At 41.0% G+C, this 25,980-nt stretch overlaps 4 protein-coding genes across 6 annotated transcripts; 1 reads left to right on the top strand and 3 right to left on the bottom strand.

The window, feature by feature from the left end:
* The first annotated feature begins 1,743 nt into the window (after nt 1-1,743).
* Nucleotides 1,744-9,833, top strand: LOC146483785 (iodotyrosine deiodinase-like). Of its 2 annotated transcripts, none has more exons than XM_085105923.1 (3): nt 1,744-2,164; nt 6,640-6,956; nt 7,985-9,833. In XM_085105923.1, exons 1-3 carry the CDS (start codon nt 1,795-1,797, stop codon nt 8,225-8,227), a joined length of 930 nt encoding a protein of 309 aa, XP_084962049.1. In that variant the 5' UTR covers nt 1,744-1,794; the 3' UTR covers nt 8,228-9,833. The 2 variants fall into 2 exon arrangements, with proteins under 2 accessions (XP_084962049.1, XP_084962048.1); XM_085105922.1 differs by having other exon boundaries at nt 1,745-2,164; nt 8,045-9,833.
* Nucleotides 9,834-10,016: 183 nt separating this feature from the next.
* Nucleotides 10,017-13,679, bottom strand: LOC146483784 (G-protein coupled receptor 157-like). The gene is made up of 3 exons (XM_085105921.1): nt 12,901-13,679; nt 11,607-11,789; nt 10,017-10,660 (listed from the first exon to the last, which is right to left on the bottom strand). Exons 1-3 carry the CDS (start codon nt 13,489-13,491, stop codon nt 10,385-10,387), a joined length of 1,050 nt encoding a protein of 349 aa, XP_084962047.1. The 5' UTR covers nt 13,492-13,679; the 3' UTR covers nt 10,017-10,384.
* Nucleotides 13,680-15,730: 2,051 nt separating this feature from the next.
* Nucleotides 15,731-25,955, bottom strand: LOC146483782 (G-protein coupled receptor 157-like). The gene is made up of 4 exons (XM_085105608.1): nt 25,386-25,955; nt 19,489-19,551; nt 16,682-16,882; nt 15,731-16,045 (listed from the first exon to the last, which is right to left on the bottom strand). The coding sequence occupies exons 1-4, from the start codon at nt 25,953-25,955 to the stop codon at nt 15,731-15,733; spliced, it is 1,149 nt and encodes a 382-aa protein (XP_084961734.1).
* LOC146483783 (uncharacterized) lies at nt 19,710-25,248 on the bottom strand. Of its 2 annotated transcripts, none has more exons than XR_014863833.1 (2): nt 19,811-25,164; nt 19,710-19,761 (listed from the first exon to the last, which is right to left on the bottom strand). XR_014863833.1 is itself a non-coding variant. In XM_085105920.1 (2 exons), exon 2 carries the CDS (start codon nt 24,710-24,712, stop codon nt 20,177-20,179), a length of 4,536 nt encoding a protein of 1,511 aa, XP_084962046.1. In that variant the 5' UTR covers nt 24,713-25,067; nt 25,117-25,248; the 3' UTR covers nt 19,860-20,176. The 2 variants fall into 2 exon arrangements, 1 of the variants encoding a protein (XP_084962046.1); XM_085105920.1 differs by lacking the exon at nt 19,710-19,761 and having other exon boundaries at nt 19,860-25,067; nt 25,117-25,248.
* Nucleotides 25,956-25,980: the final 25 nt, after the last annotated feature.

Genomic DNA, 25,980 nt, shown 5'->3' with positions numbered 1-25,980 from the left:
TAGCATTTTCTTTACGCCTAAATTGGCTATAGATCTACAATTTTTTTCGGATTTTTTTCCGCTCGTTGAACGCGCACGATTATGAAGTTTATATGGAAAATATTACTGCCGCTATGAAAATGTTAATTGTGCAATAACGATCTCTTCGTAACTCACCTCTTATATATTTGCGTTCGACGTTAGGAGAACACATACTATTCGTGACGCTTCTTTCTGGATGCTGTGCGATTTCAGAGTTTGGGAGCCATTTTTTTGGACTGGCTGACCACTCGCTTCGATTTCATGGGAGAGCTTTGTATCCCGCTGGCTAAGTGAACTCCCGTGGGGTTGACTCGCTTAGGTTCGGACTGACATAAGATCGAACTCACTTTACTACTGTTATTCATGACTATTACTAATCTTTTAATCATTTCAGTTTAGTGTTTTCCCAACGCTCTTAGCCAGTTCAACTGGCCTTTCTGGGCGAGTCACGTTTCAGTACATTCAGAGCTGTCTAAAACTGTTTCTTTACTTCTTCTTTTTCAAAGTCAACAGTTTTTCATTGAATAGATAACAGCTGAATAGTTCGACTTCACTGGCTGGAAGACGCTTTCCTGGTTGAAAAACAGACGCGCGTGCCTGGGTCCTTAGTAAGTAGTAATGGGCAAATCTTCCTTTCTCACCCCGCTCCGGTGTCTCTTCCTATCGTTTCAATTCCGACATATAGTGTAAACTACCATCGCTTGATAAGCCTTATTAAAGAACCATGGTGTATAGCTTTAAAACGCTTTATGGATCATCGAAGTCATTTTAACAAGTCACTTATTTTCCTTTATAATTTTGATTAGTGAATCATCAACTCCTTATATTGCTTTAGTATTTTATTGTATATAGATTCAATTTTAGACAGTTTTATGTAATTTCAGGGGTACAGCTTATGGGGATTTAGTTCCTCCTTGTTAGGGTTAGTCCTTGTTGTAACCCGTTTGAAGTTTTTCTCCCAAAAATGCGCATTATGCTTGCAGTGCTTTGTTCCGAGAAAAATCTTGAAAATATGCTCGCAGTGGCAAATTATGCCAAAAATTATACTAGCACAATCTGTCAATGTGGGCCTCCAAAAATTTGAGAAAGAATGTTACCAAGACAAGGTTTTGCTAGCTAACCATTTAACACGTTAATATTTTCGTATCTGTTTCTATTGTTTGCTGTCATGTGATCAATTTTATTAGTAAGTTATACATACCTATTAAGGATTAAAGTCGTTCCTGTTATGTGGTTGCATGTGTCCGGTAAGGTTGCAGTCCACCTTTCATAAAAACATTAATTAGCTTCAGTTACAAATATTTCTACAAATTGCATTTATTGCAAAATTTTCCCTATTCTTAGTTTACTTTATTCTCTTTTAGTTGTTAATATCGGCGCCGTAAATCTATTTACTACATACGCCAAAATATCTTTACTTTCCCTAATTATTGAGCAATCCACAGTCCCATGTTTAATCACCATTCCATAATTCCTTGGGGATCATTTCAGGGTAGACAAGAAGAAAAGTGGGGATCATTTCGGGCTCGGGATCATTTCGGGGCCTATTTGGGGATCACTTCAGGGCTGGGGATCATTTCGGGGGCTGTACAGAACTGACACGATCAAAGCATACTTCGTTGTGTAAACCTCATAAGGTGTCCAAGCTTACTCGGTACATCTCCTCCCAGATCTCCCCGACCCCCCCCCCCTCCCCCCCACCCCAACCCTAACCCAGACCCTTTTCATGGGGTCATACATGAATTCCTCTCCGAGATCGCGATCTTGGTGATAATGGAATTAACAGCACCTTTTCTAGCCAGTTACTGGCCATATATCGCCACGCTGTTGGCAGGAATCATCATTGCTGAGTTAATAAGGAAAGTTTTCCAACCAGGAAAACCCAGCTTCACTGTTGATGTCGATCCCCAACAAGACCGCGACCCCGACACTACACCCCAAGCAGGTCCGTTAGACTTTAAACTCGCTGGAGAAGGCGATGCGCATATACCTTACCCCTGGTTCGACGATCGCGTGTCCGAGGACGAAATGAAAAAGAGATCGGCGGAATTTTACGAGAAGATGAATAAACGACGGACTGTTCGGAAAATTAGCGACGAAGATGTTCCTTTGGAGGTCGTAGAAAATATCATCAAAACTGCAGGTTAGTTTGAACGTCCGGTCAGTATAAAATGCAGACTAGGTATAAAATGCAGACTGCAGACTGCAGACTGGGTACAAAATGCAGACTGATATCAAAACCGTCTCTTCGTCAAATACAGGATACATTTTTTAGGGACTGGTCATAAAGTACCGGGGGGGGGGGTGGGCTGGAAAAATTCATTTTTACGAAGGCTAGTTTTGTGTGACCCACCCTCATATTTTTGCAGAATAATGCATGGCCCACCCATATTTTTCAGGTAAAAAATGAAATGACCCACCCCTAGTAAATAAAGGTAAGACTATACATAAAACTAGACAAATTAGAGGACAAGTATGATAGAGGAAGGAGCACACATGCACAAAGTCTTGTTTTTGAAGTTTATCATTGCATGAGATCTATTTTTGTTGAAATACCTGAAATGATTTTGAGAAGATAATGTGCATCTAATATGTATCATTAATAACCACATGGAATCATAGTTGTTCATTTTAATGGATGCGAGTGAACTTGCCCTTTTCTTGATAGAATGTGTAGTTCCAGAAAATATCCTTACCCCACCCATGGAGGGAATTCAAGATTCTGGAGGGGATGGTGGTAAGAGAAAGAACAAAATTACAGAGATTGTATGAAAGAAACTTGGAAGTTCCTGGCGGTAGGGCGTCCTTTTATAAATTCCCTCTGTGATGGGGGATGGATATTTTCTGAAACTACACAATTATAATTTGTGCTTTTACTGTTAATACATTTCACAGTTTTACTGGCAAAAGGCACCATTTGATGCAAAACATGTGCAAAAATATTATGTGCCCCACCCCTTTAATGATGCATGGTTTTTGCTAGCCCACCCCTTTTTACATGCATGAAAACAGTGACCCACCCCCCCTTTTTTTCCAGCCCACCCCCCCCTGTACTTTATGACCAGTCCCTTATTTTCAACTAACCCTAGTGTCACGCAATCACATTTCCGAGATCATCTCCCACGAAATTGACCTTATTTTTGACCCATTTCGCAACAGCTTGTTTTCTTTATCTCGATTTGGTAGCTTTCATCTCCTGAGGCCCTTTCTTCTCAAAGAAGACTCGAGCTTAATCACTTTTCGTAAACAATTACGCCCATGACAGTTTTCATAATTATCATAATGAGGGGAAACAGACTTGATTTCCGAGGGGGGCAAGCAATTTGACATCGACAGATTTTACTAGTTACACGGAATGCCCGCAGGGCAGGCCGTGTCTAGGTTTCGGTCGGGTATCTTTTTGTTTTTTTCTTCCTCATAGTCAGAAATCGCCACATTAATTTATGCATCAAAATATGCCTTCCCCTGGTAGGGATGTATTCTGATTGTCTTCAACAAAAGCAGGCCAATCAAAATCTATTATTCGGGCACATATCATGAGAGAGGGGACCCACTCATCCCTTTCTGTGTGGCGTCAAATTATCATTTGATTTATTCATTAAACCTTGATTAAATTCTGCCCTCTCCCAGAAGGGATTTTAATTGTTCTGATTGTCTTGAACAAAAACAGCCCAATCAAAATCCATTATCGGTGCCTATATCACGAGGGAGGGGACCCACTTATCTCTACCTGTGTGACGTCAAAGCAAGTCATCATTTCGAAAAGTTGTTTTTGTTCAATGGCGGCCACATGTATGAATTTAAGACTCTGATCTGCCGTTTTTAGAGAGAAAACAAACCTTTTTCAAGCAGTGAATTGAAATAATAACTCCTAGGTAGTACTCTACAGTTGAAACGGTGGAAATTGGGAGAGTTCACAGCAAAGAAACTCCGCTTTAAAAAACAGATCGAATAATCAACGCAAAGGATAAGAGCTAGAGGAGGCCAGACCAGTTCAGCGGGGTCATGACGTTTTGCATAGTTATTTCTGGTATGATTCCTCGTTACACAACGATAAGTATCACGCAATATATCTGAATAAAGCCATTCAGACAATTATTTCAATTGCCAAGGGAGGATAGTTTTTAAATATCTGCGAAACATACAATGGGGAATAATTGGGGCTACATTAAGCATTCCGTGTAATGCCATTAGAGGGGCATCTTGTTTCTTTGAATATTAACGAAGTTTGTCAAAGACAAATTGTACACTTTCAGTATCCTAGCAATACACGAACACATATTTTATTCAAAAAACATTATTTTACTACCACCCTGACTGCCACTTGTCGATATCGCCGATGTCATGTTGACGCAAAGCGGTGAAAAGGTCAACCACATGCGAAGTAAAGGTCATGTGTCCGTGTTATTGCTTACGTCATGCTTTGGGGTTGTTTATTTCAAGAATGACGCTTTTCGTAAAGAATAAAATAATGTCAATTTCAAGGGAAATGATCTCGAAAGACGATTGTATGACACCAGTGTAAGCTAAGTTGAAAAATTCAAAATGTATCCTGTATTTGACGAAGAGGCGGTTTCGGCTCAGTCTGCATTTTATACCCAGTCTGCAGTCTGCAATCTGCAGTCTGCAGCCTGCATACGTCCCTAGGGAATCTAAATCGATCTTCCCAGCGTAAAAACAGTTATAGATATAATATTTTTGGTGCCTTCCCCCGGCCACCCAGCTTGGCTTTGCCCAAATATGAGCTATTTACAACATTTTAAAATTTTGTACTTGGCTTATACTCCTTTTACTTATACCCCTATCAGTTCGAAACTTCACCCCCCCCCCCCCACCTCCCGAGCATTTGAGCTTTTGAAAATTCCCATCTTCAGAGGTCACTCAGCCGTTTCTTTGGCATCTTCAAAGACTATTTTGAAGCTTGCTTGGGTGAGCCATTCTTTCACAAAAGCGAAATCCTTGTCAACTCCCAAAAACCAGGAATATCCCACGCTCAAATAATTTCCGCTAGACCAATTATGCCCAGGACAGGGGAAGGGAGGGAAAGGGGGGGGGGGGGATTGAGTGCTGGCATTAACCCCAAAGGAAAGTATGGGGAATTACATATTTTTGCTTGAAAATTATTTAGCCAGATTGGCAAGACACCTGGGCCTAGTTGTTCAAAGCCCAATTAAGCTAATACTGGATTAACGCAAACTTTGACTCGAGTTTAATGGCTAATCAACAAAGATTCTTCCAAAAGATTTTCGACCCTCAGTTTTTACTTAGACTTTTCTTTACCTTTTTAAAAGTGGAAATTAAACCCATTTTAATGAGCAATGAGGAAAACCTCGATTAACTTTTAATCGTGGATTAGCATTAATTGGCTTTTGAACAAACCGGCCCTGGAGAGCAGTATCCCACACACCCCCCCCCCCCCCCACTTAGGGCACTCTGGTATGTTATAATTCAATTCAGATCACAAAAGTTACCATGACACTTTGTAATGCATGAACTACAGTCGAACCTGTATTAAGTGGCCCTGTATTAAGCGGTCACCCTCTATTAAGCGGTCAGTTGTCAAAGTCCCGAAAATTACTTCCCTTAATTACTGTAATTTTGACCTCTATTAAGCGGTCACCTCTATTGAGCGGTCGCGGTCACCCTTTGCTAAGTCCCGACGAGCTATTTCAATTGTCTTGACCTGTATTAAACGGCCACTTTGGAAAAGAAAACCATTCAAATACTACAGTAGTTCAAATAAGTACAAATAGCACACCAGGTAATTGATTTCCTTGTTTATTTTCACAAATCATTAAATCGCCGAATACGTATACATTACTCGAACATTACTGTTTCTGCCTTGAGGTCAAAGTCTTGCCATCATTGCGGATCGAAATTTTCTTTCATTAATTTCTGTTTAAGCCAAGTGCACGAGAAGTCATCCCCTTAAAAATGATATTCACATGGCACTTCTAGACCATAGCCACCTCATCTGTTTACGCGCTTACCTTTAATGATGGCCTTTCCTGAATTCAATGGTCTCTTTCTGTTTTGTTAGTCCCTTTCTATGTTCTATTTTTCTCAAACCATGTTATTGTTGCAGTTACTTTTAACCAAGTAAGTGATTTTTTTGGAGCGCTTTTATGCATAAGCTGTACACTAGCTACGTCATTAACTGTAATATAAAATAGCATTTTCGCCGTGTTCTGACCTGTATTTTGTACAACCTGTATTAAGCAGTCAACCTGCATTAAGCGGTCACTTAGCCATTCCCCGAGGGTGACCGCTTAATACAGGTTCGACTGTATTATCACTAACAATAATTATTATTCATAAATTATTAATTAATTTATTATTATTCATTTATTTATTAGGATTATATTAATATAGTAATATTTATATAGTATATAAATTATTTATTTATTATTACTGCACCGAAACTTTGGAATGAGCTACCATTTGACATAAGAGGCGCCACCACAGTTAGTACTTTTAAAGCCAAGCTAAAAACTTTTTATTCGTTTTTATTCCGTTTTTGATCTTGTCATACGCATTTGAACATTTCATGAAATTTGCACATTAGAAATGTTATTATTATTATTATTATTATTATTATTACTATTATTTACATCTCAGGGACATCTCCCAGTGGAGCTCACACAGAACCTTGGACCTTTGTTGTTGTCAAGGACAAGTCACTAAAAGCAGAGATCCGCACAATTGTGGAAGAAGAAGAATATCTGAATTATTCCAAAAGAATGGGAGAACAGTGGGTAAAGGATTTAGAGTTTGTGAAGACAACATGGGCTAAACCATACCTTAACAGTGCACCTTACCTCATTCTTGTGTTCAAACAAGTCTATGGGTTGCAAGAAGATGGCAGCAAGAAAACACATTACTACAATGAAATGAGTGTATGCATTTCAGTTGGCCTTCTTCTGGCGGCCATTCAGGTAATTAGTATCAAAACATCTGATCCTGGACTGCATATGTTTCATATAGTAATGATAATTTATTCATCTTTCACCAGTATATTAAGAACTCACTATATGACCAGCTCCCAGTTGGCTTCATTGATAGCTCAGTTGGTAGAGCACTGCACCGGCATCGCAGAGGTCATGGGTTTGAATCCCATTCTGAGGCCTGAATTTTTTTTCAGGCTTTCTTTTCGCAACAGCTTAAGTTGCGTACTAACTGTGAGGATCTTTCTTCTATTTGATATTTTGTCTGCAGTTCAAAATATGTTCTTATATTCATAAATTATCATACTCTAAAATGTCAGCCTTCTCCCCTCCTCTCCCTAACCTGAGACGGCTGAAATTTCACACTGTGAGCTGCACGGAGGGGCGACTCTCCCATATGTTATATTATATATGTGCAATATATGCTACTGTAACAAAATGAGATTCATTTATTCCCCCAAGCCTCATAGCCAAGCTAGTATTTTAATACATCAGAAAATGAAATGGTCTATTGAGTGTTGTAAAATCAAAACCAAAGTAATTTCTCTGGCCAATCACAACAGATGTTAACAGCACAGAAATCAAAGCAAATACATGTATCCTGCGTCAAGCACGGCAAAACATGTGCGACCAAGCACGATTGGTTTTGGTTTGGCTTAATCCCATTGGTTGAGAAAACGACACAAACTTTGCCTACCATATATAGTGTCTAGTAAAGCAAAACCAAAGCAAACTCTTAATTACTTTTCGACACTCAATTGAAAACCGCTTTAAAAGTTTAGCTTCTGTACAGTATATGACACACTATCAAATGGAAGAAAGATCCTCGCAGTTACTACGCAACTTAAGCAGTTGCGAACAGGCTTTCTTTTAATAACTGCAAGGATCTTTCTGCTATTTGATCTTTCATCCACAGTTGTATGTTTCATATTTTTACATTTATGTACCACGTTATGTTTCATCTAAAAATGATCAACAGTACAGTTATCAGTCCCTGAAGTACCTCTGAGAATTTCAAGATACAACTGCCTGGTAGTAATGGGCAACACCAAAAACCTTTCAAATTGTTCTTTCAACAGAATGCTGGACTGGTAACCGTCACGTCTACACCCATGAATGCTGGACCTCGTTTGCGAGATTTACTGGGAAGGAAGGTCAACGAGAAACTGATATTGCTGCTTCCAGTTGGTTACCCTGCCCATGATGCAATGGTACCAGACATCAAACGGAAGCCACTTAAGGATATTATGGTTATGAAGTAGATCACCTGAAGCGAGGACATTTTAGCATTTTACACAAAAACACTGATCTATGGGAATGTTCATTATTTATCCACAGGGGAGGGGGGGGGGTGGGGTGGTTTGCTGGTGAATGGGAAAATGCATTGTCACAAAACCTTTGTATGCCCCCCTTGACCATAAAGGAAAACTTTCTTTGCCCCTCCCTCCCTCCCTCCCTGTAAGGAGTAGTCATAAAAATTTTTGCCCCACCCACTGCATACTAATTACTCTAAATCATAAATGCATATCTATCATCATCATTTGTGAATGAAGTACTAGTCTTTGAATTATTATTCTTGATAATAATATTTTGCATAATAATTATGGATTAAGCAAATTATTCTAATTATTATAATAATTTGCATAATCCATAATCAGCCCGTGGGCATTATAGGTATGTAATGCCCTGCTTTGATCTCACCCTTAGCCAATCAGAGCATGCATTATATCGGCCATTAGCCTTAGCCATATAATAATATAAAAATGTACTATGTCCTTGTTTTAGGTTCTCCTTTCAATTTTACAAAGCGTTCCAATAATACTATGTACTACAAACTAAATGTTGACATGTTGTTGTCAACTACATGTATCAACAATACTTTATATATTTCAAAAATAGAGCAGCCTCTTTTTAAGCTATTGCTTAATGTTTAACCACATACAAAATAATTTCATAATTTTCTCTCTGGCAAATTTTAACTGGGTTATGTTACTTACTCGAATATCAGTTGGCACTAGGTTGAGAACCAAATCACTTTTTTGACCCCCCTCTACAGAGCCAAAATATTCCCCCCACCCCACTCATAGGAATGCCATGCCAAACTTTTTTAGCCCACCCCTATCATTCTCCACCTACCCCTACCCCTGTTGATAAATAACGCACATGCCCTAAAATTAGCCCGAAAGGAACACCTTTAATTTAATCATGAAGAATACTCTCATTTGACATGCATGCTGGAATCTGATTTTGTTATGGCAAGTCATTTTTGTAGCTTGCAACCTCGTGCATCATAATAATAATTGTCAAGTACTTAACAAGAAATTGACTAAGTACTGTTATTAACATATCAGCTATGAAAATAAAGCATATATACTGGTATAACGTATAACTGACTGGGTTTGCAAGAACATCCCCCCCAGAAATGTGGCACAGTTGGGAACTTTCCTGCTTTTTATGTAGCTTACGCTGAAGATCTTTGCGTGGATTTCCACTATAACACGTTTGGCAACATTTAAATTTTGCAAATTTCCTGATTGTTCAAAAAATCACTAAATTAAAAATGCACCAAATTTAATCTAATCTAAATTTAATCATCATAAAAATTGAGGGTAATCTTTAATGAGGACTGGAACCAACATCACGAAAGTGGTTTACAGAAGGGTCCTCTAAAAATTACAAGAACAAATGAAAACCTAAATTAAATATAGAAACAAGAAACAAGAAATGAAAAAATATATATACAAGAGTTAAAAGTAGAACTATAAAAGGATCATAAAATGGCTTTTGACAGTCCACGTTTACAAGCAGTCAGTGACTCTGCTTCCCTTATCACAGGATCTAATCTGTTCGAGAACTAAAATTAATTGACGACCAGTGGCCCCAATTTCTATTGGCAGTGGATTAATGTGATTCCACACAGGTACTCTACAGAATAATAATAGTTAATAAATAAATATATATTTATAGTTAACCTGATAATTATTATTAGACTACTATCATCTGGCAATTTTTTGCGATCATGCTGATCGACAGCCAACACATGTGTATCACACATTTGACACAATTCTACTTTAGAATAAATTTGCCAAATTTTTGGTTTGTCAAATTACAAAAATTAAGTGACTTAAGTTCCAAAATTTAAACAAAATTGCTAAATTAAAGTGCCTCTAAATAGATTTTTCAAAATCGATTAATTTTAAGTGTCACCAATGTTTTGTGTACTAAGGTACAGTCATGTTCAAAAAAGTTACTCAAGTGTGAAACGGGAAGATGGGCTCCACTGGTGAAATTTTATGTGCCACGATTGACATGCTGGTGCTTATTTTGTGTACAAATATATTTTTAGTTGCGTTGATTCTGCAATGCCGTAGCCCAAGAATGAACCTGGACCAGTATTACACTCTCAAACTCTCTACCATCTAAGTCGTCAAAGCATTCTGTATGGAGGAATAACTGTTCACAGGTGCAGTAAAATGTCGATGGTTGTTTTTGTTGCTCGTCTCGCCCTGTTGTATAAGCGGTGCCTGTGCTGTCACTTCATCACAGTACACAGTTAATGAGCTAGAATGGTGACGGTTTCTTGTAAAACAGTTTGCGCAAGATCTAAACCACCAATGAAAGCGCCCAAGACATTTCTCAGTGAAGAGAAAGAAGAGAAGAAAGTTGGCAAACCCTGGAGCATTGTCTCCAATTCCCTAAAAGTACAAAATTAATAAATACATACAAAAATAAACAACATAAGAACTAGACAGCTCAACTGGGTATTCTGTGGATACGAGCCAATTTTACACTAATTTACGAAAACTGCACACCTCTATCCCATTTTCTTGAATACCATAATATGCTGGTCATAAGCCCCTGATTCATACACCTTTGTAATAGGCTGGAGATTTGGGTGTGCAGTACCTATAAATAAAAAAATATTTAAATTGGGAGGGGGGGTGGATTAAACACAAATTCTTTGTGTCCCTGTGGTGTCAATAGTGACAAGATTTCACTTCTTCATTTATTGGTCTCTAGATTATTGGTTCGAATGCTTTACCACTGTCTGAGCTATGGGACACCCTTTGAAGTCATCGGTTTAGTTGGGGTTATGTTTCACATGCAGCAGACCAACATCATCCAGGAACCAACAACTACAACTCACTTTAAGGTGACTTTGCTCACCTCACTGGTCATCAATTACACTGTTCACAGTCCCCTATTTTCCATGGGATTTTCAAGACTTGTACACTTCAATCTTACTCCCGCCAACTTTGTTTGTAAAGGCGAGCACAATCTGGGAAGAGTGTTTAAACTACCGAGGGGAGCGGGAGTGGGGAGGCAGGAGGAGGCGCCCCTTCCTCCCCACTCAATGTACCCTGACTAGGGCCCCTCGGTAGTTTAGACACTCTCCCCAGGATGCGCTCACTGAGCATTACAAAGCAAGATGGCGGGAGTTCGATAGAAGCGTACAAGTCTCGAAAATCCCACAGAAAAATAGGGGACTGTGAACAGTCTAGTCTCCCATGGCTCAGTAGTGGAGCATTCATACCCGTAATCTGTTAGGTTATGGGTTAGATTCCCGTTTGGGACTCGGAATTTCCTTCTTCCGAGTAAGACTTTCAGCAGAAATAAAGAGACTTCCTTCAACCCACTGACCTGCAAAATAAGTAGCCAATTGCTTGTTGTGTATTCTCGTCCTTTGACAACCATCAGGATAAATCTTACGGTCCCCCAAATGCGACAGAATACAAACATCAAGGGAACACATATCAACTTCCTTTCTGCCCTCTGTGCCTGCACCACAGTGCTTCGTGTAAGAAGTCCATCTCTTTGATTAAGCTGAGGATAAACAAAAATTATGATAATTAGGTTCTGTTGTAAGGACTTTTTATGTCTAAATAAATATTGAATCAAGTCCACACTGGGCTGGATACCTTTGATATTACAGATCTTAGTAGGATTGTGGCAGGTCAAAAATTCTCAATTAATACATCCCTGCAAATATACACCAGCTGCCAGATTTAATGAAAACAAACAGAAAAATCAACTTCCCACCATCCAAGGTTAAAACTGGTTAGATGATAATAATAGCATCAATCATAACTATAGCAAAATTCTTCAATCTGATTGGTTATCAGCAGGCCCTATTTGAGCATTACTAATTGGACAGTTGACGCATCACGCCTGGTATATTTAGTATGTGTCATTTGCACTGTAATTAAATTGATCTTGAAACTTAACTCAACTGTTGTCCTCTATTTATTCACCAAAAAGTTAAACTGTTGGCTTTTTTTCTCAAATTTTGTTTGAGTTATGATATTTAGTAATTATTGACAACAGGACTTTGTGTCATCCAATTTGGTCTGTAATCATAATACTGCGATTAAAAAATTGGACTCCCACCTCATGGTCGTCACTCGTATGATTACAGACTGAATTGGACTTCACTCAGTCCTATTACTATTATTAATTATTGTGAATAATAACAACAACAACAAAAACAGTAACAATGGCAATTAATGACAATAATAACAACAAAAACAATGATGATGATGATAATCGGGGCATTTAGGGTAGTTAAGCCCCAGTCACTTAAAGGTGCCTTTACTTGGAGGTCTATATATCCAGTCCATAAATTTGTATCCTCTGGTGAAATAAGTGCTCCACTGTCGCAGATTTGCTGCTCCTATGCAGATCACTAAAAAAAAACCTTTGCTACTCACAGGTACCAAGAGGTCTGTTCGTGATTATCATCATCATCGTCATCATCGTCATCATCATCATCATCATCATCATCACCATCATCATCATCATCACAATCATCATTTGTCATCTTCATCGTTATCATCATCATCAATTTTATTTCAAGTCGGATTGAAAAGTGGCACACGCATGCATAAGCGCTTATATCTACGGGTTCATGGGCCATACCGTTATTTGTCAAGCTTACCTCTTTTGCCATATTTCGTTTTATCAAAGCATACAGAACAGCTATTGCGAAAAACGCCATGATCTCCCATAATTTTCCAGCCAACAGCATCCAGAGTACTTGCTCTTTCCATTCTAATTCTCCACTAACCCAGCACCATCCCGAAGTGACTTTATTGTCATTGTCCCCCAACTTGTTTCCTGAGCCAGCGATGGAGACGATAACTCCAGGAATTCCCCATCCAAACACATGGAACAAAAGCATTAGTCTCTGAGCCAAACGAGAATTCTTCCTACAAACAGCGATGTAAAGATACAAGGCCATGAAGACCGTCCAAAAGAACGAGCACAGCACCGAAAGAGTCCCGACGATGCCCTGAACAACGCAAACTTTGTTGCTTTCCCGTCCGCTAATCCAAAAGCTTGTGATGGCTGCAATAGTCGCTACAGACGTAAAGAAGTCTGCGGTTGAAATGTAAACTAGAATTCGCCTCGATGTAGTTCGAATGTCTTTCCATGCGAAAAACGAAATTATGATGAAAAGTGTTCCAAAAAATGAGAGACCAGAAGTGGCTGTAGTTAGGTATTCGTTAATCATGTAGCTTTCCGTCATATTTGAATGCTTGAATGTTTGCAAATCGCTGGATAGTCTTGCGTAAAAAGAGAGACCAGAGGTGGCTGTAGTCAAGTATTCGTTAATCGTGCTTTCCGTCACATTTGAATACTTGAATGTTTGTAAATCGCTGGATAGTCTTGCGTAAAGATGCAGTTTACGTAACCTGAAATTTGATATCCAAGCTCGTACGAGCACGATGTGGATTTTCCGGGAAAGCGCGCCTCCTAGATGGGAGGGGTGGGGGCGGGAAATCCATATATCGCTGGGCATTTTCTAGGACAGTCTGACACCAACAGTCATACCACCCGCTCTCTTCCATAGTACAGTGGAGTACAGTGCAGACGCTCTTTTGGCTCGTCACGCAATCGTGTGCATGGCGGGAAAGCGTGTCACGTACGAGTCTTTCACTTCATCCGTTGGGCATCATTGTTCATTTTGTATTTGTCTCGTTCCACTTACGTTTTTGACAAACAAATAAGCAAATAAATACTAAGTAAATGTAAAATCAAATAGATCAATAAACCAGCTGAACTACCTCGCTTCAATCTTGGACAATTCAAATAAAAAAATAAGACCACACCTCCCCCTTTTCAATAATTATGAGAAATGGCGCGTTTTTCGTTGCGCGCGAATTTATCGTTGATTTTTGGGGAGGGCTGGGGGTTAATTCCATTCTTATTCAAATTAGCCCTTCTTTAATCAGTCTCGTTCTTTCGCTTTCTTAAGCTCAAAAATTAAAAGAACATTTTACCTTGAACGAGGCAAGAAGGGCTTATTGTGATGCCTGATGAATGGAGCCATTTTGGCATGTTACCGTCCGAGGCTACATTGCAGCTAACTAGCTAACTCAGCCGGGTAAACTACAAGGACTAACACGATAAGAAACACCATTTTTGTGACGATTTTGATGGATTGTTCTTCCCCTGTCCGTTGCGATGGACGATCTATCACTGAAACACCTTCAAAATAGAAGAGGAGAGAGTCGTTCTTTTTTTTTAAAAAATCTCGATGTTTACATCCATGGGCTTGAATTTGTGAGGGCTCATAACCAGGAGGGTTTTGTGTGGCTTATTTTCGGATTATTTAAGGGTGATTTGTCGTTGTCAAAAGTTCATGTTTTCTTCTTCCAACCTGACACATTAAAAAGTTCCTGTCTTCAAAAGATCCCAATCTGGAGACAGCTTTGAAATTTCATTTTTCCCGCCTCTGCTCCAGTAAACGGATTTACGTGGACGGGCAGCCGTTTTGAAGCAAATTTATGGTCTTACCGAGCCGTAATGCAACTCTCTCCTAGATTACTAATTTAGACTTACTAATTTAGAGAGTGGTCGTATCCGTCTCTGTCAACGCATGCCGGTGTGACCGTATTTGCAGTGAGTTGTTAAGGAGAAAGGAATATGGCAGTTACTTTGTATTCCCTTCACAATTTTTGGGTTCTGCCTTGTCGTGAGATGTCTCCGTTGTGCGTAGGATGCAGTACACTTTGAGTTGCATCTCATTCCCCTTATTTTGCATAATGAGAGAGAGACGTCGGCTGATTTAGGGAGAGCTGAGGCAGATTTACGAAGCCTTCTTAAGTTAAGAAGGCCTATCGTCGGAATTACAAAAGACTATCGTTGGACTAACAATAGACTATTAATAAAAAAAATACTTAAGATATATCTTAACTTAAGAAGGCTTCGTGTATCTGACCCTTGAGGCTGAGTTTTAAAATCCATGGAATTACAAGTTTTGTTCACCCTTGAACGGTTTTAAAACCAGCTGTACGTAAGTGATCCAACCTGTCGTCGCAAAATAAGGCCATTTCCGAGTTGCTGTGAACCTCATTATGAAAGCAAGGCTAAGTGCAAAGTTTAATTATAAAAATTAGTTTTCATTCATATGTAGACGAAACTCATTTTCACATGAAAAGCTTTTGCACTTAGCCTCGCTTTCATAATGAGGTTCACAGCAACTCGGATATGGCCTATTGAGCTAATACGAATGGCCATTCTCTCAGCCCTTTATTTGGCTTATTCACAACAGGATCCACCGTCACATTAATCAATTATTTTAGGGCATTTTTAAAATCTAGCTGACAAACAAAAAAAAAAAGGAAGCGTTTCTCTTTCTCTCTTTTACCCGACGCATAGCTATTTTTCTTCACTCCTCCCTCAGAAGGCGTAAGCGCATTTCATTTGCGCTGTTCTTTCTCAGTTTAAAGATCTTTATATCAACCGAGAAGCTGTTTTGATGGCTAATTAAGACTAGGTTCTGACGTTCTTAAAAAAGAAGATGATTCATGTATTTCAGAGTACTCTCTTAACAGCGAAGATGATTCATACATTTCAGAATACTCTCTTAAGAGCGAAGATGATTCATGCATTTCAGAATACTCTCCGCTGTAGACGGGTCTATTCTCTGAGACTTCTGGGGGCTCCTGTTTGCACATCCCTCTGTAGCAGTGTGGCCAGCGTTTGTACAGTGCTCGTCTTACATTGGTCTGGAATTTCTCCGTGAACAGGCAAAACAACACAAAGTTGGCAAACCCTTGAGCACTCTCGCATACTCCCTGAAAAGCAACATGACTCGTCATTAATTCTGCATCATGTACAATCAGAAATGAATGAAATATCTATGGAGCAGGTTATATAGCTTGTGGGGTAGCCTTTACATGTGGCACCGAAAGTGACAATTATGTAAAAGTAAATACAAAAGTTATACGATTAGAAGTTACCGAGAAACGGTGGGGTAGGTGGGGATTTTGAATGTATACGAGTCTGCCGATACATTATCCTGCGAACAGGAATCTCGGGCGCGCACAGACGGTGGAACCGCCGTCTGTGAGCGCCCGAGAGGCCTGTTGCCAGGCTACCGATACATCGGCACACGGATGTAAATTAAAGGTGGTATTGTCATCGGTTTTTAGCGTTTCTTTGAAATTTCTATCATTAAAAACGTTAAAAGGATGGTGCGTTTTCGTTAACAATCACTCTGCTGGTACACAGAAAGTGGTATCGATTATCTTTGGCTGCAGATAGTAGGGACGGGCATTGATTGCAACTTGAAATAATTTGCCAAGATTTTCTCATGTGTACTGGAAAAAACCGATTATAGGTAGTTTGCCAAAAATTTTCAGTCTTGATGAAAACTTAGCAAAATCCCCCTTGGCAATACCCCTTTATGAATCAAAGGATAAATCATGTACCTGAAAAAACAACAAGATTCTTTGAAATTTCCTCGTAGACTCGGATTCATCCACAGATGAAGTCAAGTAAATGTAAAAGCGGAGCATGCCCCAGACTCGTAGGAAAAGCAAGACAAGTGGAGCAAATGTCAGCTTTTTATCCGCTTTCTTTGCTGCTTCCAAAGAGGGACTGGTAATGTCCTGCCTTTCGTTGCGGTAAACCTGTCAAGAGAAAGCGGCAGTAGAAAAATGTGGAAAGGTACATCTTTTAAAAGGGGAGTTTCCTCTTGTATGAACCAAGAGGTGTTCGCCTGTTGCGCCAGTTTTAGGCGACGCAAGCTTTGACTGGTCAAATCCGAAAAACTTGATTGAGTGACAGTTTTGACACGCGATATTTTATAAATTGTACAGCACGTCGCACGCTCGTTTCTGAGTTTGTGTAAACTGTACATCGCGCAGAATGCCTGGACATCATGAATAATTCATAGCCACTGAAGCGGCAAATTCGAATGCGATCGCGCTTTGAAGAGCTATAAATTAGAGAAGAATGGGCCAAAACTAGGCAACTAGGGTTCACAAAATTCACTTTCCCGAGTCTCAGAAATGATAATCTCAAGGTTCACGCACGGCTTCTTGAAAATCAAGGATTAGTCTACAATTTGCACTAAAAAAGAATGAAATTGAGAAAGTAGAAGTTTTATGTTTTTCCACTTGAAAATACAGTAAATTTTGCAAATTTTCGTATAGACAGTAATTTTGGAGAACTGTTTAGGGAAAACTAACATACCTACTAGACTTTCACGCACGGCAAATGGCAGACGAGTCTATCCTTGAAAAGAATCCGTTTTAATTTCGAAAATTGGTCACGAGGAACCTTTATGTTTTTCAGTTTGAAAATTGTTGGTCGTAGTTTTATTTGAAAATGGCGCGTTCAGAGCTGGCGAGCTATTGTTGTCAGCCCAGACATGAATAACAATACATGTCAAATGAAACAATGCCTATTGTTGAAAACCACTCTGCATGAAAAAAATATTGATAACTACCGCGAATTTTAAAATTGCCATATGCATCAGCTGTTTTACTCACGATCTACGGACAAAACAAAGATGACAGCGTGTGCGACCAATAAATACAATAGTGATCGGGAGCTCTTTTCAGAGCTCTTCGAAAACCCGCTCCGTCCGTTGTTAATTCACATCGTGCCGCCATACGTTAATGTTATAAACTGTGCTTACGATTTTCAACTGAACGGAGAAGGTATATGGAAATCATGGTGGAGGGACGTTTGCGGGAAACCGGCCAATTTGTTCGACCATCCTTTCCTTCGCCTACAAATTAGAGGAATCTGGTTGCGAGCGCGAATGTTCTAGTTAAAGCTTCTCTTTTTTCGCAACAGAGAAAAGGCACGCGCGCGCGAGTTTTTTCGAGCATAAGCTACTCAAGATTCAGGCGCGACAAGTATATTCACTTTATTTGAAAATCGACATTTAAGTTTTTGTAGGTTCGAATGCCTGCGAAGGCGCCACATTTGTTGCCGCGGGTTTGGCGGAAGGTAAGACTTGCCCTATTCACAATTAGTATAAAGCAGGCCAAACAGCCTTTCAAAAAATTCGATCTGTTATACATACTATTGAACGTTAATACACTTGCTGCCGGTGCGCACTTATTCAGCCATACTGCAAAGGTGCGATATTAGGAAACAATAGAATGAACAATAGCTCATGTGGCCATTGTCTTTAAGCTCCGACCTGACAAGTTAATGAGCTAAGCGGTATTCCCTGCGGAGCACGGCGCGCGTAGATTTGGACCAATGACAGTCATTCAGTTTACGCTTCACCGCTAATATTACAGATCTATAACTTTTGCCGTGCAGTAAGTAAATGTCCCCAAAACAATAGGCATTCTGCGCGATGAATACAACCGTTTTTTTCTCTCGAAATTCATGGAGCTACAGGGAATTGCAAATTGCCCGGCAACGCGAGGTATGTTTTACTAGGCGCAAAGCACGAACAGCGTGAATTCTTGCGCGTAAGTCGCCCAAGACCGCACGCGAAAAAAATATTGACTGTTTTGAAGTCCAGAATTGCGCGACGAGTAATACTCAATGTCAAGTCTGCGGTGGCTACCATAAGCCCGTGCAGCAAATGTTTCTGTGATGTGTTCCACATTTTCGCGCTCTTTGACCGCGCAAAAGGTTAAGACGAGAGCGAAAGATGGGATAAGTCCTCCCCCTCCTCTCAACCGCTTGCTCTAGAGCTGGCGTTTGCGCAGCAAAATCGCCGGAAACACTTGCTTCACTGACTAGTCTACTCCGGGGGGAGACTCCTATATAAAAGGGACGGGGGGTTGGTCGTGCGCTTTTTTTTTTTTGGGGGGGGGGGGGTTAAAATTCGTGGTTTGGTACCCCTTTAATAGGGTGTTAAAAATCAAAATGACTACCGTCAGCGGAATGGTGGTACCGTTTAGGGTATTGAGCCGAAAAATATGAGAGGAAGTAAATGTCGATCAGCTGATCTGGTACCTCTTAGGAGTAAAAAATTGTTCGGACCACACCCACAAAACAGAATTCTGGTACCTTTTAGTGCCCTGCTAGCAGAGGTTTGTTTCTGGCAAGTCATTTTCTACGAAGTCGTTCCGCGGTCCGACTGCACGAAATAATAGAGAGGCGAACGACTTCGTACATGTTAAAAGACTTGCCAGAAAGAAACCTCTGCTAGCAGGGTAACCTCTTAGGGATTTTTATCCCAAAATTTCCCTCAATCACTGCCCTCCCGTCACTTTCATATGGAAGTCCCCCCCCCCCTTCCCCGGTGGAGTCTACAAATTACCTCTAGACGGATGTGGCATTTGAGCAAACCATAGAATATTAAAATAAGAACAAACACCAACATCTCTGTTACGAGTTCGTTTTGTGAGTGGCGAATAGTTCGTAGTCTAAACAGAACGCAGGGTTGTCGGAACAACAACAAGGTTATTTATTCCAAATGAGCGTAGCAAATTCAACACAAAACTTCACAACAAGCACACGCTAGGCTTGTAAATTACAGTTCGACCTCTGTCACACTTGAATAAACACGGCCTCTGCCAAATATACACACGACCTCTGTCACACTTCAATAAACACGGCCTCTGCCAAACTTTACACGTGACCTTTGTCACACTACAATAAATACGTACTCTCTTCGCATAAACAACAACCTCTCTAAAAGCTAAACCGATTTGCTTATATACTAATGAGCGTAAGATTCTAGAACTTTCCGGCGCAACTAAATAAAGTAACATTACAATATAAATCTATTTACGGGATCACACGTAAACGGCTTCAGAAACTGCTTAGTCACTATGATGCAAAACTAATTAAATATGCGAGAATATTCTAGACTAAATTAGCATACGGTCACGCAACAATTTTTCGTAACATAACCCCCTCTTGAGAAGAAATTTCTTAAATTTCTACTAACAACGAAAAATTAATTAAATAGCGCAAAGAGAGGAGGTAGTCCAATGTCTCTAAAGTTATTCCTCTAATCTGCTCAGATAATCTGCTCCTACATTCTCGGATCCCTTGATAGCCTCAACTCTAAAGTTGTAGCTCTGAAGAAACATAGCCCAACGCATGAGCCGTCCATTAGCGAACTTCGCACTGTTGATATACTTCAGCGGTTCGTGATCAGTTTGTAGTACAAAGGGAACTCCGTATAAATACAGGTGAAACCTTTTGAATCCCCACACAATGGCTAAACACTCTTTCTCAATGGTTGAGTAATTACGCTCCGCACTTGATAATTTCTTGCTACCGTAGCAAACGGGGAACAGCTTGCCATCATGTTCCTGCATTAGTACAGCACCAATACCACTGTCGGAGGCATCAGTCCGCAGAAAGTAGGTTTTCTCTGGATCTGGCAACTGCAGGATTGGTTCTTTTGTGAGGAGGGCCTTAATACTCTGATAGGCTTTCTCTTGTGCCTCGCCCCATTCGACTTTGTTCGGTTGACCTTTGCGCGTGAGGTCTGTCAGCGGGGCAGCTAAGGCTGCGAAGTTGGGAATAAAATCTCGATAATATCCGGCTAAACCCATGAACGATCTTATCTGCTTCTTTGTAGTAGGTCTTGGAACATCTCTAATCTTTGCCACGTTGTCTTGATGAAGACCAATTAAACCTCCCTCCAAACGATGACCGAGAAAGTCAACAGCGTTAACTCCAAAAAGACATTTAGTCGGTCTTATGGTCATTCCGGCTGCTAATAATCGTGTAAACAACTCTTGTAGTATCTTGATGTGTTCTTCCCACGTACGGGTGTGAACCAAAATATCATCCCAGTAAAACTCAACGTTATCCATTCCATGCAATAGCTTCTTCATGGCTCTCTTTAAGGTCGCTGCGGAGTTGATCATACCAAACGGCATCTTCAGGAATTCGTATGATCCGTCAGGCGTCACAAAAGCGGTCTTTGGTATGTCTTCCTCAGGGATAGAAATTTGCCAGTAGCCCTTACTCAAATCAATTCTTGTGAAATACTTGTCACCATTCAACTTCTGGAACAAATGCTCGGCAGTCGGCATAGGTTCAGGGTCAAACACAGTTAATTTGTTCAATTTCCGGTAGTCCACGCATATCCTATTTGTGTTGTCTTTTTTCTTAACAACCACGACAGGTGAGGCATATGGTGAACTTGACTCTCTTATAACTCCCATCTTCATCATGTCTGTAATATCCTTCTTCAGCGATTCTCTCAGGCTATACGGTACTGGGTAAGGTCTTGATCTGACTGGTTGATCGGATGTAAGTTTTATATGATGTTGAGCCAAGCTTGTAGTACCTGGAGCTTCTGTAAACAAGCTTTGAAACTGACTTGCAAGGTCTTTGAACTCTGCTCTTTGCTCGTCAGTAAGGTTATCTCCAGTAGCCACATCTTTGATTGACTCTTTAGCGACATATCCACCAATTTCTAAAAAATCAACACCATCCACAGGATCAACTTCTTCTGCTTCATTTTTAGCATGTCCGCTCTTACTAATGTCAGCGTTCACTTCGACAGCCACTGCTCCAACGGGTACAGAATCCTCTCGTTCAAAATACTTCTTTAGTAGGTTGGCATGGTAAACTCTCTCCTTTCCTTTGACACACACCTTATAATCGTTGAGACCCACTACTGCACTGACCTCAAATGGACCTTTCCACTGCATTAGAAGCTTGTTATGGTCGGTCGGTAGCAGTATTAATACTTTATCTCCTTGTGCAAACCTTCTGACTTTAGCCTTACGATCGTAGTAATGCTTGCCTTTGTGCTGGGCTTTCTGAAGTTCAGTATGCGCAAGCTTGAGAGTATCTTCCAGCTTCTCACGTAGCTCAAACACATACTGGTAGCTGTTCTTTACTTCAGGTTCCTCCAACTCTTTCGTCCAGAGCTCTTTAAGAATAAACATCGGCCCTCTGACAGCTCTTCCATACAGCAACTCAAACGGCGAAAAACCAGTAGACTCCTGAGGAACTTCACGATATGCAAACAATAAAGCGTTGATATAACGATTCCACTGTCTCGGCTGCTCGCTGCACAATCTCTTTAACATACTCTTCATGGTTCCATTAAACTTCTCGGTCAGGCCATTACACATAGGGTGATAAGGAGTCGTAGTGAGCTGTTTAATGCTCAACAACCGTGTCACTTCCTTCATACACTCAGATACAAATTGCGTGCCGAGGTCACTCAAGATCTCTTCAGGCACTCCTAAACGACTGAAGATATCCACCAACGCTTCCGCCACAGTCTCCGTATCAATGTTTTTGAGCGGGACAGCTTCAGGATAACGGGTTGCAAAGTCGACCAACGTCAATATGTATCTATGACCGTCTTCACTCGGGGGGCCAATAGGCCCAACCAGATCGATTGCTACTCTCTTGAACGGCTTGTCAATTAATGGCATCTTCTCCAGGGGAACCTTCGGTACAGAACCCTTGTTAACCGTCTTCTGACATACATCACATGACTTGCAGTAACGAGTCACGTCCCCTTGAATACCTGGCCAATAGAATGCGCATTGAATCTTATCAGCCGTCTTCTTTATTCCCATGTGACCTCCCATGAGCGATCCGTGAGCTAGTTCCATTATCCGACTTCTCAGCTGCACAGGAACCATAACTTGCTTCAGGGGTTTACCATTATTCACGTAAGGGTGTTTGTAGACGCGGTACAAAACTCCACCTTTCACTTCAAATGAAATCTCAGCCTGGCCTCTCACAACTACATCATTTCGCTCCCAATATTTCTGCAAGCTCTCGTCATCATTTTGCATTTGTTTGAGCTTTTCTCTATCAACTACAGGACTTTCTTTAGTACTCGGTACCTTCAATGGGATACGTTCTCCGGCCTTCTTTGCTTGACCTCTCGTGGTTACAGCACACGCCTCTTGCACATGATCTTGCCAGCTTGGATCTGGGTCATCAGCAGCTCTCGCGCCTGGTACATTACCAACAATTAAGTCATAAACAGCATCGGGAAGACACTGCGCTTCCACTTGGCCCTTGAGATAAGGTGTATCAACGTCAATCTTTGCAATGGGCACTTTCCTTGCCGTGTTGTCGATGAGCAGCATAACATTAAAGTCGCCAGTGAACTGATCCTCAGACACAAGATCCTTCTTTACTACTATTCCGCTACAGCCAGTGTCTCTCAGGACATCAACAGACTTCTCTCCAACTCTACCTTTCACTACAGGCATTTTACTTCTCACTCCAGACAAAGGTTCAACACAGGCGCTACTCAATAATGGAATCTTCTTACCACAGGCTAACAGCAGCTTCTCATCTTTAATACAGGACTTAACTTCTTCCGCTGTGGGTTTACTCTCAGTCTGCTGGACTAAGCAACTGGCGCTCACTTGACCACGTTGCACAGGGTTACCATCCTTACTTTGTCCTCCGGATCTCCGTCCACCTGATCGACAGTTTCTAGCTTCGTGTCCTTGCTTGCCACACAGAAAACACCTTTTTCCTATGGTTGGGCAGTTGGCGGCTCTATGACCACGAGCGTTACACCTAAAGCACTGGAGGGCTGTTGAATTAGACTGTGTGTTCTTGGCTTCCTCCCTCTCAGGCGGTAATACCGGCTTTCTGCTCACTGGGCTAAACAAATGCTTACCATGGGCCTCTAAGTACTGGTCAGCGATCTTCGCAATCTGTGCTAGGGTTTCAGGTGCCCTTTCTCGTAGGTGAATGGCCAAATCCTTAGGGCAGGAATCAATAAACTGTTCTTTCACTATCAAGTCCTTTAGACCGTCAAAGGTTCGCTCAGTATCCGAAAGCTCTAGCCACCGTAACAGGTACCTGTCCAGTCGCACGATAAACTGGTCCGGACTTTCGTCAACTTCCGGCTTAGACGCTCTGAATTTACGACGATAGCCGTCTTCTGTGAGATCATATCTCTTCATCAGCGCAATCTTGACTTTACCGTAATCTTTAGCTGCTTCTTCAGATAGGCGTGAGTACACTTCGAGTGCCCGTCCAGACAACAGAGCACTGAGCTTTGATGCCCATCCAGTTCTATGCCACTTGGCTGTATCTGCAAATCTCTCGAACCTCTGCAAATATGCGTCCAAATCATCTTTACCATCCACGAACGCTGGAAGTTTCGGCGCTTTAGCTCTATCATCTCTCTCTGCTGTACGACCATCACCATTCGTTGCTGCTAACCTAGCAAGTTCCAACTCATGTTCTCTCTTGGCGGCCTCAGCAATTTCCTTCTGTCTCATGAGGTCAGCTTCATGTTGTAATTTCCTAATTTCTCTTTCCTGACGTCTCGCTTCCCTTTCTTCATCCTGGCGTCTGCGTCTCTCTTCCCTCTCTTCTTCCTCACGTCTCTGCCTTTCTGCTCTCTCTTCTTCCTCGAGCTTCTGCTCCTTTACTAACTGCCTTTGTTTTTCTGCTCTCTCTTCTTCCTCACGTCTTTGTTTTTCTTCTTTCTCTTCTTCCAACTTCTGTTGTTCACGCAAAAATTCGAATAGCTTTTCACCTTCCAGTCCAAACTCCTTACCAAGTTGCATAAGTTTCTCCATTTGACAGCGTTAGAATTCCAAGGCTCTTTCACTTGCTACCACTTGTTTCCACGGCACAGTTACTTCCTTCCGAGTTGCGATCCTTTCCTGGTTATCGGTAGACAACAAACAGTTCCTTGAATTCCACTCTCCAGCGACAGGCCCCCAATGTTACGAGTTCGTTTTGTGAGTGGCGAATAGTTCGTAGTCTAAACAGAACGCAGGGTTGTCGGAACAACAACAAGGTTATTTATTCCAAATGAGCGTAGCAAATTCAACACAAAACTTCACAACAAGCACACGCTAGGCTTGTAAATTACAGTTCGACCTCTGTCACACTTGAATAAACACGGCCTCTGCCAAATATACACACGACCTCTGTCACACTTCAATAAACACGGCCTCTGCCAAACTTTACACGTGACCTTTGTCACACTACAATAAATACGTACTCTCTTCGCATAAACAACAACCTCTCTAAAAGCTAAACCGATTTGCTTATATACTAATGAGCGTAAGATTCTAGAACTTTCCGGCGCAACTAAATAAAGTAACATTACAATATAAATCTATTTACGGGATCACACGTAAACGGCTTCAGAAACTGCTTAGTCACTATGATGCAAAACTAATTAAATATGCGAGAATATTCTAGACTAAATTAGCATACGGTCACGCAACAATTTTTCGTAACAATCTCCCAAGCTTTCCCCGTCATCAGCATCCAAAAAATATTTTTCTGAGTGTTTTTGCCGTGATCCTGAACTCTGATCCAGCACCAGCCAGAGCTGTAGATATCTCGATCATTCCCAAGAACGTTTTCTTCCAGCGCGAAGCCGACAATAACAACGGGAAGGCCCCAACAAACTACATGGAAAGCCCAAAACATTTTCTCGGCGAGCAGAGGTTTTTGTCTCGCTACAGTCATGTATAGAAACACTGCCATGAAAGTTGTCCAGAAGAATGACCACAGATTGGCGGTAGTGGAGAGAAAACTTTGAACGATGCACGCGGTGGAGTCTGTGTTTGGTGGAGACCAAGCACCAAACAAATAACTCCCGACTACCACGCAATCAGCGACAGATATGTAAACAAGGATTTTTCTGGAAGTGGATCTGATGTCCTTCCAAGTGATGTACGTAAAGATGATAACCAAAGCTCCAAAAAGAGAGAAAACTGAGGTGATAGTCATCAGCGTGCGATTAAGCGTAGTGTTTCCAACATGTCCAAAGCCCAGTGTAGTAGGCGCCGAGGTAGTCGCCATGTTGTTTATAGCTACGATGAAATGA

The sequence above is a fragment of the Pavona decussata genome, unplaced genomic scaffold (assembly GCF_977016875.1).
Source record: "Pavona decussata unplaced genomic scaffold, jaPavDecu1.1 SCAFFOLD_38, whole genome shotgun sequence".
Lineage (NCBI taxonomy): Eukaryota > Metazoa > Cnidaria > Anthozoa > Scleractinia > Agariciidae > Pavona > Pavona decussata.
This window is presented reverse-complemented; position numbering and strand designations above follow the sequence as displayed.

Coding starts and splice junctions, on each gene's coding strand:
- LOC146483785 (XM_085105923.1), top strand. CDS start 1,795: ATGGAATTAACAGCACCTTTTCTAGCCAGTTACTGGCCATATATCGCC. Junction 2,165..6,639: donor AAATATCATCAAAACTGCAG/GTTAGTTTGAAC, acceptor TTTACATCTCAG/GGACATCTCCCAGTGGAGCT. Junction 6,957..7,984: donor TTCTTCTGGCGGCCATTCAG/GTAATTAGTATC, acceptor GAGAATTTCAAG/ATACAACTGCCTGGTAGTAA.
- LOC146483784 (XM_085105921.1), bottom strand. CDS start 13,491: ATGACGGAAAGCTACATGATTAACGAATACCTAACTACAGCCACTTCT. Junction 11,790..12,900: donor AACGAAATATGGCAAAAGAG/GTAAGCTTGACA, acceptor GTTTATCCTCAG/CTTAATCAAAGAGATGGACT. Junction 10,661..11,606: donor ATTGGCTACTTATTTTGCAG/GTCAGTGGGTTG, acceptor TTGTACTTTTAG/GGAATTGGAGACAATGCTCC.
- LOC146483782 (XM_085105608.1), bottom strand. CDS start 25,955: ATGGCGACTACCTCGGCGCCTACTACACTGGGCTTTGGACATGTTGGA. Junction 19,552..25,385: donor CGGGGAAAGCTTGGGAGATT/GTTACGAAAAAT, acceptor CTCGTAACAGAG/ATGTTGGTGTTTGTTCTTAT. Junction 16,046..16,681: donor GAATCTTGTTGTTTTTTCAG/GTACATGATTTA, acceptor GTTGCTTTTCAG/GGAGTATGCGAGAGTGCTCA.
- LOC146483783 (XM_085105920.1), bottom strand. CDS start 24,712: ATGGAGAAACTTATGCAACTTGGTAAGGAGTTTGGACTGGAAGGTGAA.